The sequence below is a fragment of the Nymphalis io genome, chromosome 7, assembly GCF_905147045.1.
Source record: "Nymphalis io chromosome 7, ilAglIoxx1.1, whole genome shotgun sequence".
In the NCBI taxonomy this organism is placed as follows: Eukaryota; Metazoa; Arthropoda; class Insecta; order Lepidoptera; family Nymphalidae; genus Nymphalis; species Nymphalis io.
In genome coordinates, this window is record NC_065894.1 from 10,399,713 (window position 1) to 10,411,722 (window position 12,010).

General features: G+C 31.4%; 2 protein-coding genes across 2 annotated transcripts; one reads left to right on the plus strand and one right to left on the minus strand.

Annotated features, from left to right (window-relative positions):
- Positions 1-4,402: 4,402 nt before the first annotated feature.
- LOC126769486 (ADP-dependent glucokinase) lies at positions 4,403-7,421 on the plus strand. Its single transcript, XM_050488333.1, has 3 exons — positions 4,403-4,881; positions 4,988-5,430; positions 6,280-7,421. The coding sequence occupies exons 1-3, from the start codon at positions 4,547-4,549 to the stop codon at positions 6,969-6,971; spliced, it is 1,470 nt and encodes a 489-aa protein (XP_050344290.1). The 5' UTR covers positions 4,403-4,546; the 3' UTR covers positions 6,972-7,421.
- A 147-nt stretch (positions 7,422-7,568) lies between these two features.
- On the minus strand, positions 7,569-9,429 carry LOC126769551 (nuclear nucleic acid-binding protein C1D-like). The gene has a single exon (XM_050488417.1). It carries the CDS (start codon positions 9,237-9,239, stop codon positions 8,790-8,792), a length of 450 nt encoding a protein of 149 aa, XP_050344374.1. The 5' UTR covers positions 9,240-9,429; the 3' UTR covers positions 7,569-8,789.
- Positions 9,430-12,010: the final 2,581 nt, after the last annotated feature.

The window sequence follows — 12,010 nt, forward strand, 5'->3', positions numbered from 1 at the left end:
TAACTATAAAATAGAATAACCTATTTACTTACTTATTTAAGGTCGAACTTATATAAAATAAGAATATCTTAGAATTAGAATGAACTATACCTACCGTTTTTTAGTAAATTCATATCCGTTTATTAAATATCACACATCAACTACGTGTCTGTGTATTTTATTATTATTGTAATCTTACTTCTATGATGGCATTACAATGTATCTCAAGCGCAAGTCGGTGGTAGTTTTACTAGAAAACTGAGTAGGGCAAATATAGGGACGATATATACATAGCAATTTTTAAAATGATAAATAATTTTGAAAAATTTAAAAAGTACTTCTGATAAGCACTAAAGGGCAACGTTTTCGCGTAATCGAAGTAGGGTCGCTCATTCATTTGCCTCACAACTGGATGTCCTGACCTCCGGCGTGAATCATACGACCTGATACGAACCTCTGCTATTACAGTAAATTGGAACTGCGCATAATATTCTTTTATTTTTATTTCCTTAATATTTACTAGAATTATTTTTTCTAATGTACTATGTTTTTTTACTATGTAATCAATTAAATTAATTAAATTTGGTAATGCACACCGTAGTCGTCTTTACTAACATAATATTGTGTTCAAGATTTTAGCCACCAATAAATATGTGTACAAATATAACATAAGTAGACAAGCATAGGAAACTTGCAGGTGTTACTATTAGTGTTTTGCCTTGTTTATTTGAGTATACACTTTAAATCAAGAATATTGGGATGAGATCATAGACAATTTAGTATTTTTTAATGATGTGACACATTCCTAACAACATTAAATATATTTTAACGTCTAACCCAAAATGCAATTGCGAAATGCTAGCGAATATGGTTTCATTTTAATTGTTTATGATAATAATAATAAAAAAAATCTCATCTCAACCATTTATCCTGCATGAAAACTCCATGGTTCTTATCCTCTATCGAAGGTTCAATTACGCTATTTTTAAAAATATTTATCAAATTCAGTCTAAATAATAAAGGGTGACAATTTGCAGCTTTTGTTCAGTCATGAGTCAAATCAGCATATACAAATTGCTACCAGCTATGCATCTGTACTTGGACGAATTAAAGTATTCAATTTTATATAAAATATTAATAGAAATAAATTAAAAAGGTATTTAAAGTTGACCTAAGTTTGTGTTATAATAAGTTGCAGTTCTTCAATGTTCGGCGCCAGACAGTTACACCACTGAGATTTCATCTGCGCGTTATTTTCGCGGCAACAATACGTGATCGCCATATTTGGACGAACTTTATGCTTTTTAACTTGATTTTCACCTTAAAAATATTTAATCTTATACAGGAGTAACGTTAATTGACTTTTGTTTGACCAAATGTGTCTTTAAAGTTCTCATGTTACGTTTTATTGCGATAAAAATGTATATTTTACTTAAACGTTAATCTGATCGTAAGATTAATATACTCGTAACTCGTAAACATACGGCTACTTGACAAAATGACTTAAATAAATTATTGAAAGTAAGTTCAGAATATAACATGGCTCAGTAAGCCAAATTAGAAATATAATTACTTTAAGCCTACCGTTTACCCTTAAAATTAAAAAGTATTTTTGTATTATTATCATTATTAGTCTTTAGTCCTGTGTATCTATGTATTTACACTAATATTATTTAATGTGTAACTCTATCTGTCACGCTTTCACGTTCAAACCACAAAACAGATAAAATTTGGTATGAAGTAAGCGTGAATAGTAAGGAGGAGTAGGCTACTTTTTAACCATACCCCCCCCCCCTAATACGCGGGTAAAACTAGTTCACTATGTCCGTATAAATACTATAGAGGTATCCAGTATAGACACTACTCACACATAGTCTTCTGGCACAGGTATTGTCCAATATTAACTAATCAAAGATATGGAGATGATCCCATAGTCAATTTACTACTTTTTAAATAGTTTGACATATTCCTAACAATACTGTCGATTCCTCTCGATAGAATTAAAATTCCGAACAGTTGGTACCTTTATATTAAATTTAATCCACGACATGACATGACAGTTCAAATCATTACTGGTGGTAGGGCTTTGTGCAAGGCTGTCTGGGTAGTAAACACCCACTCATCAGATATTCTACCGCAAAACATACGATGCGATATATATATATATATATATATATATATATATATATATATATATATATATATAAATATATATCGCATCGTATCATCATTGGAACGCTAGCGCCCTCTGTCGGCGCTCGACGGAGTCAACGATTCACCGGCTGAGCACACGACACTTCTTGCTTCTTATGCAGCAGCCGGCCAGTGCGGTCGAATCTTGAACGCGCGTTCCTAGTTATAGTGCTAAGTGATTGAACATTATAAACGAGTTCATTAATCTACTGTTTCGTTGCTCCAACATTACACACAAGCCTTGGATTTACGAACACGAATATAAAAAAGTTATATCTTTTACGTATTCCTACCTACGCTAAGCCTATGTGAAAAGGAGAATATAGCACGGAAAAAGTACGTTTATCGTTTAGTATGCTGATCGGCTTACGCCTTTAAAAAAAATATAGCAATTACCTATAAAACGTCATTAATAACTTGTTGACAAAGCCACGCTTGAAACTTTATTGTGATAAAAAGGTAATAAGCCTGGAAATATTCCATTATTAAAGTTGGTTTGAAGCTCACGCTCACCACGCTCTCCAATGCAGCTAGTTGGATACACGGGTGGTTGATAATTATCTACATTTCAGATACGTATAAGTTTCCTCACGATTATTTAATTTTTTTTTTTAACGCTGAACACAGAATTTATTAAAAACTTATAAAAATTAAGTGATGCTTGCACGAGTCTGAACCCGTCATCTTTTGTTAATATTCACGCATACTAACCACTGCACCATCTCAGCGGTTAGCTCGAGATGGGTGTCACGCGAAATTTACTAGCATCGATCACACACAAAAAACTCAAACACAATTTTATCGAAATCATAAGACCAGTTATCACGACAACAAAAACTTATAATAAATACATTTATTTTAAATTTTACAACTACAGGATAATTGTGTTAAAGATAAAGAAGGGAAAAAATGCTAATTAAAAAAAAAATCTCTTTCTTCATAAATTAACCTGGTCAGAGTGCAAAAATGTTATCAGGATAAATTTAATAAGTTACGGCACGTCTTGTCGAAATTAATTACAGTACATGACCAAATTACGCCTAAATCTCTTAGTATCGCATGTCCTACCATTTTAGGAGTACGATGACCGGTTATACCTTTTAAAGAAAGATTTTTGGCTTTCGAAATCATTTGCAAGCATCAAGACACGCTTATTGGGAACCTACTTATTCTCATACTATGTACATTACAATATGTAGTAAGTAGGTAGGTTACACAAAGGTCAGCGTACGGATTCAATTTGACACGTATAAACATAAATAAATATTCAAAAAATAAAAGATGTAGATTTTTTTATATATAAATACTAGTGTACTAAATAGTGTAAATCTTTTTATTTAAAAAAAAAGTTTTATAAAAAAACAAACTGCTACAAAAATAACGTTAATTAATTTCCATATATTTAAAGAAAAATTTAGTAAATTAATTAATTTTAAATGCTTGAAAGTAGAAATTAATAGCTTTGCTTCTTGTTTAAATTACAGTTAATATAACAACTATATTCTTATCAATCTAGTATATTGAATTGGTTACTTAAATTTTCTTTTTAAATTTTTTACTTTTGTAAACGAAAAAAAAGAACAAATTATATTTTTAGAAGATGAGAAGTAGAGTCTCGGGATAATGACATAAGTTTCGACCACGGGAACCGATTTAAACAACTAGCGACCTGTACAAGCAGTATTATAATGCAGAAAATATGTGCGCAAACATAGGTGCACTCTCTATTCCTTAATCTTGATGGTTAGGCAATCCGATATCCTCAAAAAGAGATCAGTAAAAGACTGCAGTAACAGTAGGCATGAAAATGGAACAGTACTGCCAACTTTCTAACTCCGCACTTTCTTCTCAACCTTAGCTGAGAATTCATGACAGAAAAATTCCAAAATTTCTTAAATCAATCTGTAATTCGAAACCAGGATCTTTATCGTTAGACAGCTGCTGGACCAGCGACGCAGCTATGTAAGTGCTTATAGTTATTATATCATTAGTTATAGACCTATGTATTATATTTTTGAATCAATTATATTCAAATTACGCTTACAAGTTAAATGTATTTTTATACATAAATTTTCTACAACTATAAGAAAAACCTGTGTAAATAATTCCTATTAATATGCTGTAATTATGTATGTAATTAGAATAATTGTATATACTGGTAATTAATTTTTGGCAATGCTTTCTTTTGTGACAGCTTGCTTTGTTGACATTGACGTTTCTTTCACTTGGTATATGGCCGAGTTCATTGCGTTATCTTTATAACTATAATATATTATTTACACATTACTATTATAATGAGCTGACGTGGATCTATTACAAAGCTTATAACTTATGCATTCCAAGTGAACACATTGTAAAATAATTACATGTGACAATGGCCGGGGCGCCGGTAAAGTTAGGTTCAATACTATCTTTATGTGTTGTGTTCTATGCGATATTTTATAGAAAAGATAAATTCGAAGATGTGAGACTGTCTTCAGTTAAAGAACATCTGTTAAATTTAGAAAATGAGAATAAAGTAGGTTCTGGTACACAACAGCCTAAGGTGGCCCTTGGTTATGGAGCTTGCCATGACCTTTTCGTCAACGCAACGTCCTTGTTAAATCCAAAAGATTTAAAAGGAAGTCCTGAACATTTTAACGATATATCCAGTAAAGAAGAATTTTTAAAAAGTTTTACCTATTTCTTCAAACATGGTGCTGCTGCGGAGTAAGTTGAATTTATTATCTATACTATTTGCTATTTATTAATTAATTGAAAATTGTCAGTAATTTTAATTTCTTTTTCTTATGTCAAACATTTCATTTTCTTTCAGGCGATTTATGTCTAACAGTGCACTTTATGATGAACTTGTCGAAGAATCATTAAAACTACCAGACACTAGATGGGCTATTGGAGGAAATGCACCTCTCATGGCAAAGAGATTTTATATAGAAGGATGGAAGGTGTTACTAGGTGCAAAAATGAGCAAAAAATTAAAAAGTTACATTCCGAAAGATATAGAAATAGTTGGTGATAATGGTAATGAAGAAGTAAAGGACGATGTCCATATGATATTAGAATATAGGGCTGATGAAAAGTTTGGTGAATATAAATCACCGAGGGCAAATAGATACATTATGCATAATGATGAAAACAATCCTCTGCTGACTTCCTTAGAGAAGTTAGGAGAACATTTAGTACGCTTCAGTCCTAACTTGCTAGTCATTAGTGGTTTGCAGATGATGGATAATTTTCCATTTAAACAAAATGGCAAAGGTATGTTATTTCATAATTGTTATATAATTAGTATTTTTAAACGAGGATTTTTTACATAAACAAAAAAGGAATAAAATTTATGAGTACTAGATAGTATCGTTACCAGCAAAAGTGTGAAAAATTTCAGCTCAATTGGTTAATTTGGATTGATTTAAAAATCAGTAGCAAGATTTGACACAAGATTGATTAGAAACTAAATTAGTAACTAAATGTGAAATTAAAATAATAATAATTTACAGTTTAGTATAGTAATAAAACAAAATAAGACTAATTTATATTTACTATTCTTAATACTATTTTTTACTGTAAATAAAAATCAAAAATAACAATCAAAGAAAAAATATTTTACATAGAAATATTTTACTATCATGTGAAAAATTGGTAGGCCTTTGGGCAAACCAGTCTGGGTAGGTTCTATTGCCAAATAGCAATACTTGGCATTGTTGTCTTCCAGTTTATAGGATAAGTGAGCCAGTGTAAGTACAGGCACAAGTGACAACTACAGGCACTACAGGCACTAGTTGCTAAGGTTGGTAGTGCATTTGAATTGTAAGGAATGGTTAATATTTCTTACAGCACCAATTTCTATTGGCGTTGATTACCACATACCTTCAGGTGGCCCATTTAGTTGTCTGGTAGGCAGACATGGTATTTCATCTTATTAATTTCATTAACCCACATCAGAGCAGCATGATGAAATAAACTCCAAACCTCCTCAAAAGGAGATGACGCTGTGGGAAATTTAGAAGCTTATATATCTTAATAAAATTGATAGATAAAACAAAAGACAAGGCTAGATAGATAAACCTTGATTTTTTCTTTTTTACTATCTATTTTGTATTATTTCAGATTTAAGGGCAGAAAGACTAGAACTTGTGAAGCAACAAATTCTATCCCAGCCAGTAAATACTTTAGCTCACTTTGAGATGGCGAGCTATGTAGATTTAGAATTACTCTTACACTTAACAACAAAAGTATTACCATTTGTTGACTCAGTTGGCATGAATGAACAGGAACTCTCGAACCTCAACAGTGTGTTAGAACATGGGAAAGTTATGGTTGTTGCTGATTCTAATCCAAGAGTAGCTACAGCATTAGACCAGATGCGTAAAACATTCCAAATTATTAGACAAAAGAACTCTGAAAATGGTAGCAAGAGGAAATTGACACGAATTCATGTACACACTTTAGCATATCAAGCTATTTTGACTGTAAAGGGCTCACATTGGAAGAGAACAAAGGCAGCTGCTGCTAAAGCTTCCTTAACAGCTCATAGATATGTTTGTGATAGTCAAAATATAGCTTTAGATAAATGCAAGCTTCTTCTAGATGATAGCTTTTCAACAACAACAGATGATAGCAATAACAGCAGAGTATTTTTTGAAGAAACAAAACCAGTAGCCTGCTGGGATGAGGTACTGGATAATGATGAAGTAGATATTTGTGTGGCTCCTGTTCTTATCTGTACTGAAGCTCAATTGACAGCTGGTGCAGGAGATAACATTTCTGCCGCAGGCTTAGTTTTACAAGTGGAGAAATGAGTCTTAGGTTGATATAAAAAAAACTCTATGTTTGTACAATTTGGTGTTAGGCTTATTTTATGGATCAAAATATTTATTTATTAAACTAACAGTAAAACTTATTATTATTTATGACTAAAGTTTTAAACTCGCTAGGAATATTATTATTTTTTAATTTACAAATATGTAAAATATTTAACTTCCACACTATATTTATAGAAAAAAACATTTTTTCTATAGATCTGCTTAATATATAACCTATTTTATTACAATGAACAATATATTACAAACAAATTTTGACTAAATAACAGTTTATAAGTGTAAGATTTTCATTGATATTCCGTAATGTTCTAAATTTAATTATAGAATGTGCCATTTTATTAATTATATCGTGCCTATAATGTTGTATTGTGTTCATTATTTTGAATATGTATATAAAAGTACAATGTATCAATGACTGCATATTTATATTTGGTTATTGCAAATATTTGGATATATATTTAACTGTTATTTTCTCTATATTAAAAAAATAAAAAATGTTGACTTATCTAGACATTCCTGTAAATGTGAATAATTTCTGACTGCATTTTATCGTATTTAATATAATAAAACTATCGATGGTTATAAATAGTGTTTATTTAAATAAAACCCAATAAATAACAGTACATACTGAGAAACACATATAAAGAACTTAAAATAAAAGTAATTTTAATGTTTCAATAAAAATAATTACCATTATATTGAATACAACATAAATTTAGCTCAGTTTTAAATTGTATTATAATACTTTAGAGCAACTGCAATAAGGGTTTGTTACGATTACATAAACTAAATACTTTGTTTTCCAGGAATCAAATTTCCTATCCATCCATGTAGACCCTGTAGTTGGGTTAATACGAGTATATTGTAACCTACTCATTATATCATAATGATTAAATAAAAACTTCAACTACTGGATTAAATATTTGTAACAACTTCTTATGCTACATGTTATGACTAAATTACACAATAATTTGATTATTGATTAGTAAATGGTTATGAAACATATCTAGTGGCTAACTTTAATAGCAAGATTATATATTCCTTACAGCTATGTGATATATATAAACTATGAAAGTATTCATGAACTATGTGATATCATTGTGGGCCCTATCCTTATCAACCATATAGCCTAATGTGAATGGATGCTTCAATAGATACAATGTACTTTTCTTTTCAATTTCAAAAATAATTAAATGCCATTTTCTTTTCATACACCACGATTATATAAATCTGTTGTTGATTATTTCTACATTATATTTATGACTTATGAAATTTAAAGAGTTACATAACAGAATTCGCATTGCGCACGCAGCACAGCATTTTTATACATAATCCATCTCCCTTCACATAGTTTGTCAATACAATATTACAAATGATTTACAAAAAATATATTTACAAGCAATTTCTTGAAATATACTAATATTACAGCCATATTGAACTTCTTTTTTTTTTGTTTACATAAAACAATATATCATGCCATTTTATCCAGAGGCAAAACAAAGTTACATATTTTGGTACATGAAATATAGCTCTTTATTATAGTAGTAATAAATGATTTTTTTGTTTCTTTTTTTAACTTTTTTTCTAGTTCTAGTACATTAATTTTATAGAATATTAGCTTGCATATAATTTACAAGTTGTAATGTTATCTTATAAAATAATTCATGCATAAGTTATATCTATAATAATGGGAATCAACAATAAACATGATTGTAGACAGATTCAATGATAACAAAAAAGGATATTTAGTTAATTCAGTCTTAAAAGGAGAGTTTAAAATCAAATTGAAGTAAATTCTTATTCATTCATGTCTTCATCATTGAATTTCTTTTTCTTGTTAGCTGGTTGGCCAATAGCTCGGTATGGATCGTATAGTCCGCTTCTGACAAATCGTTTTGCAGCTTCCAGGTCAACCGTGGGTCTCTTCTCTTTGTCTTTTACTTCCTGCCATTTTACCATAACTGATTTAATTCTTGCCAGTTCGTCTTTTATGGGGTGAGTAGTCGGATCTACTCCCTGTACGCGCAATTGTACCCAATACAGGGAATTCATTGTAAAAGCCAGGAACAAGTCCAATTCAATTTGCGCCGGAAGACACATCTTATCATAATGTACTCTTAGTGGCAGCAGTTTCTCCAAAACATGTTCTAGCTCAATTAAATTATTTTTGAGACTCTCATATTTGTTTACGAAATCTTTGTCCTTGGCAAGTTCGCCATATTCAAGATTCCAATCTACTTTTTCCATTTTCAATAGGGCTGGATCACAACGAACAGCAGAAACGTTTGTTCAATGAGAACAATTGGAAAATTATGCGATGCAATAGAATTATTCCGGAAGGACCACGTTTTAAATTTAACCTTCTAAATTGATATTTGACATTGACAATTTAATAAAATTTTCATACCAGATGTATCTAGGTACCAGCTATCCGAGGTCCAATCAATAAATTTTAGCCATAGAGAATAACGAACTACCAACTGCATAATACTGTTTTGTATGTTTTTTTTTAATGAAAGCATAGACAACTTTGCATTACGTTAAATTCTGTTTTATTCTGCTCGGTAATCGATAATTAGAGAGATGAGCTTATTTTTTTATTATCTCAAAAATCATACTTAAAATATAAAAAATACTGCCAAAAGAATTTTTACGATATCTGCAAAAATGATTTTTTTACAATTTTTTAAAGTTACGAGTTCTTAAATTCTTTTCTGAAGCGACCAATCGATGCGTGACGTCACATCGCCCAACGTCGCTCGCTCGCCCATACAATTTCACCTGTATTTTCTCGTTATTCTTGATTATATTTATATTTCAGTTAGTATAAAAAAACTTTCATACATTTATTATACAGTACATAGTATACTTATTCAACAAATATAACTCGGGAAAAATACTTTTTTCCATATATATATTATCAACGAAAACAAGTAGATATTTTCGTGATGAGCATTTTAATGTAAGTACCTTAGTAGTAAAATTTGTCGTATTTATAAGTTTTTAGTTTGAGGAACAAATAATTAATTTTTACACGTTGTTATAGGTACTAATTTAATATAAACATAATTCAGAATGTTCGTAACACGGCCTTGATACGTTGAATATTGATAGTGTTGTCATAAGAGTTTGTATCGATGAAAAATGCATTTCAACGTCTTTAAAATCTTAAGCTTATTGTTAATCTTGAAGATAATTTGTGAACAACGATCACCAATGGTATTCGTTGAAAAAATCCTTAATTACCATTGAAAATGATTTTTACCATGTTATGTTTCGTTGAAAGTCAAATGTGTAGACTAATATAGTACGTATGATACAAATAAAATCAGATAATTCTTTATTCAAATAGACTTATAACGGCACATTTGAATTACCATGTTACAGTATTGAATTAAATGTAAAGCTACCATCGGTGATCTTCTTGTTTACCTGACCGATGGGCTGAAGCAGTTGAGTCTAAGAGCCAACCTCTTGGACTCAACTACAACAAAATTAGCAGTAAGTCTGGACATAAAAAAGCCTTTGATTGGGCTTCCCAGGAAATAATGCAACTGGATCACCAATTTTGCCAGATCGGACCATCAAGGTTATTGTCAACGGTGCATGCTCTTACTTAAAATTCGTCAATTCTGGTGTTCCACAAGGCTTTGTGTTATCACCTACTCTGCTTCTTCTGCATATTAATTACAGGTGCAAATTAGCAATATTCAATGTTGGCAGACGACAGCACTGTAGACGCCTTATACACCGGTTATTTGTCGGGAACACGTCGATGAGTATAAACTTGTGTCTGAAATCAAAAGTGTTTATTAACTGAAGTCTGAGATTGGGGCCAACCAAATTTGGTACAACTCAATGTATACGATACAAGTTTGCGCTATGACTTCTCTCATATCATCTCATTTTGAGAATACCACCTTGCTGTCAAATCAGTATCGGGAAGTTAGGTCCCGCGGTCTATTGGAAGGTGAAGCCAAATTAGCCTCTAGAAGCTTTGTTTGCTCAACAAGGTAAGACAGTACTTCACGTCAGCTCCTCGCCTAAAATTCTACAAGGTAAAAATTCAGCCCCACATGGAGTACTGCTCTCATTTCTGGGCGAGAGAAATGGCACTTTGCACCTTCTATCGCATCTTTTATGCTCTGAGGAACTGTTTAGATTAATCCCAGGCGCTGAATTTCACCACCGGACATCTAGTCTAAATTCTAAATTCCATTTATACCATCTTGATGTCTGAAAATCCCCTACTACAACGCTATTTTTAAAGCATTTTCTGCCTCGCACAGCCATTCATAGGAACCATATTTACCGGCGACTTTTTCAAACCGTTATGACATCGAAACCTTTAAGAAAAGAGCTTACTCATTCCTTAAAGGCTGGCAACGCACCTGCAAGTACTTCGGTGTTGCAGGTGTCCTTGGACAGTGATAATTACTTCCCATCATTGACTCCTGCTTGTTTGCCCCTTTTTTACATAAAAAAGGTTTTTTCCAGTAACAGTTTATTTCATTACAAGTAGGCTCCTCACATCGCTATGTGACCGACGCCATAGTATGTTTGCATACTTCACATTCGAGATTGTTGTTGAAAAAAAAAAGATTAATCTGCATTATAAAAGATTAAGATAAACAATAATAATAAGCTCACTAATATATTTCGCATGATTTGTGAAAGGATCCGCAATCATAAGATAGACTTTCGGTAGGTTATTTGTTAGTCTATGTGAAAATACTGCTCTTATTTTAGCATAAAATAATATATTAATAATCGTTCTAATATTTTTATAAGTGAAAGAACGTATTCCGGGCGTCACCAAAGAGGGATAAAATAAATACGAAATTATCAACGCGCGTATCGCAAAAGAGTCACCCGCATTAACGAATGGGCGAAATGACGTCACAGTCAAATCGGACGGAGCAGAAATTATGCGAGAGCACATTTGCTTTTAAAAAAAAAGTTTACTAGATATAATTATATTTTTTTCACACGTTATTAATCATTCAAAGATTATTTTA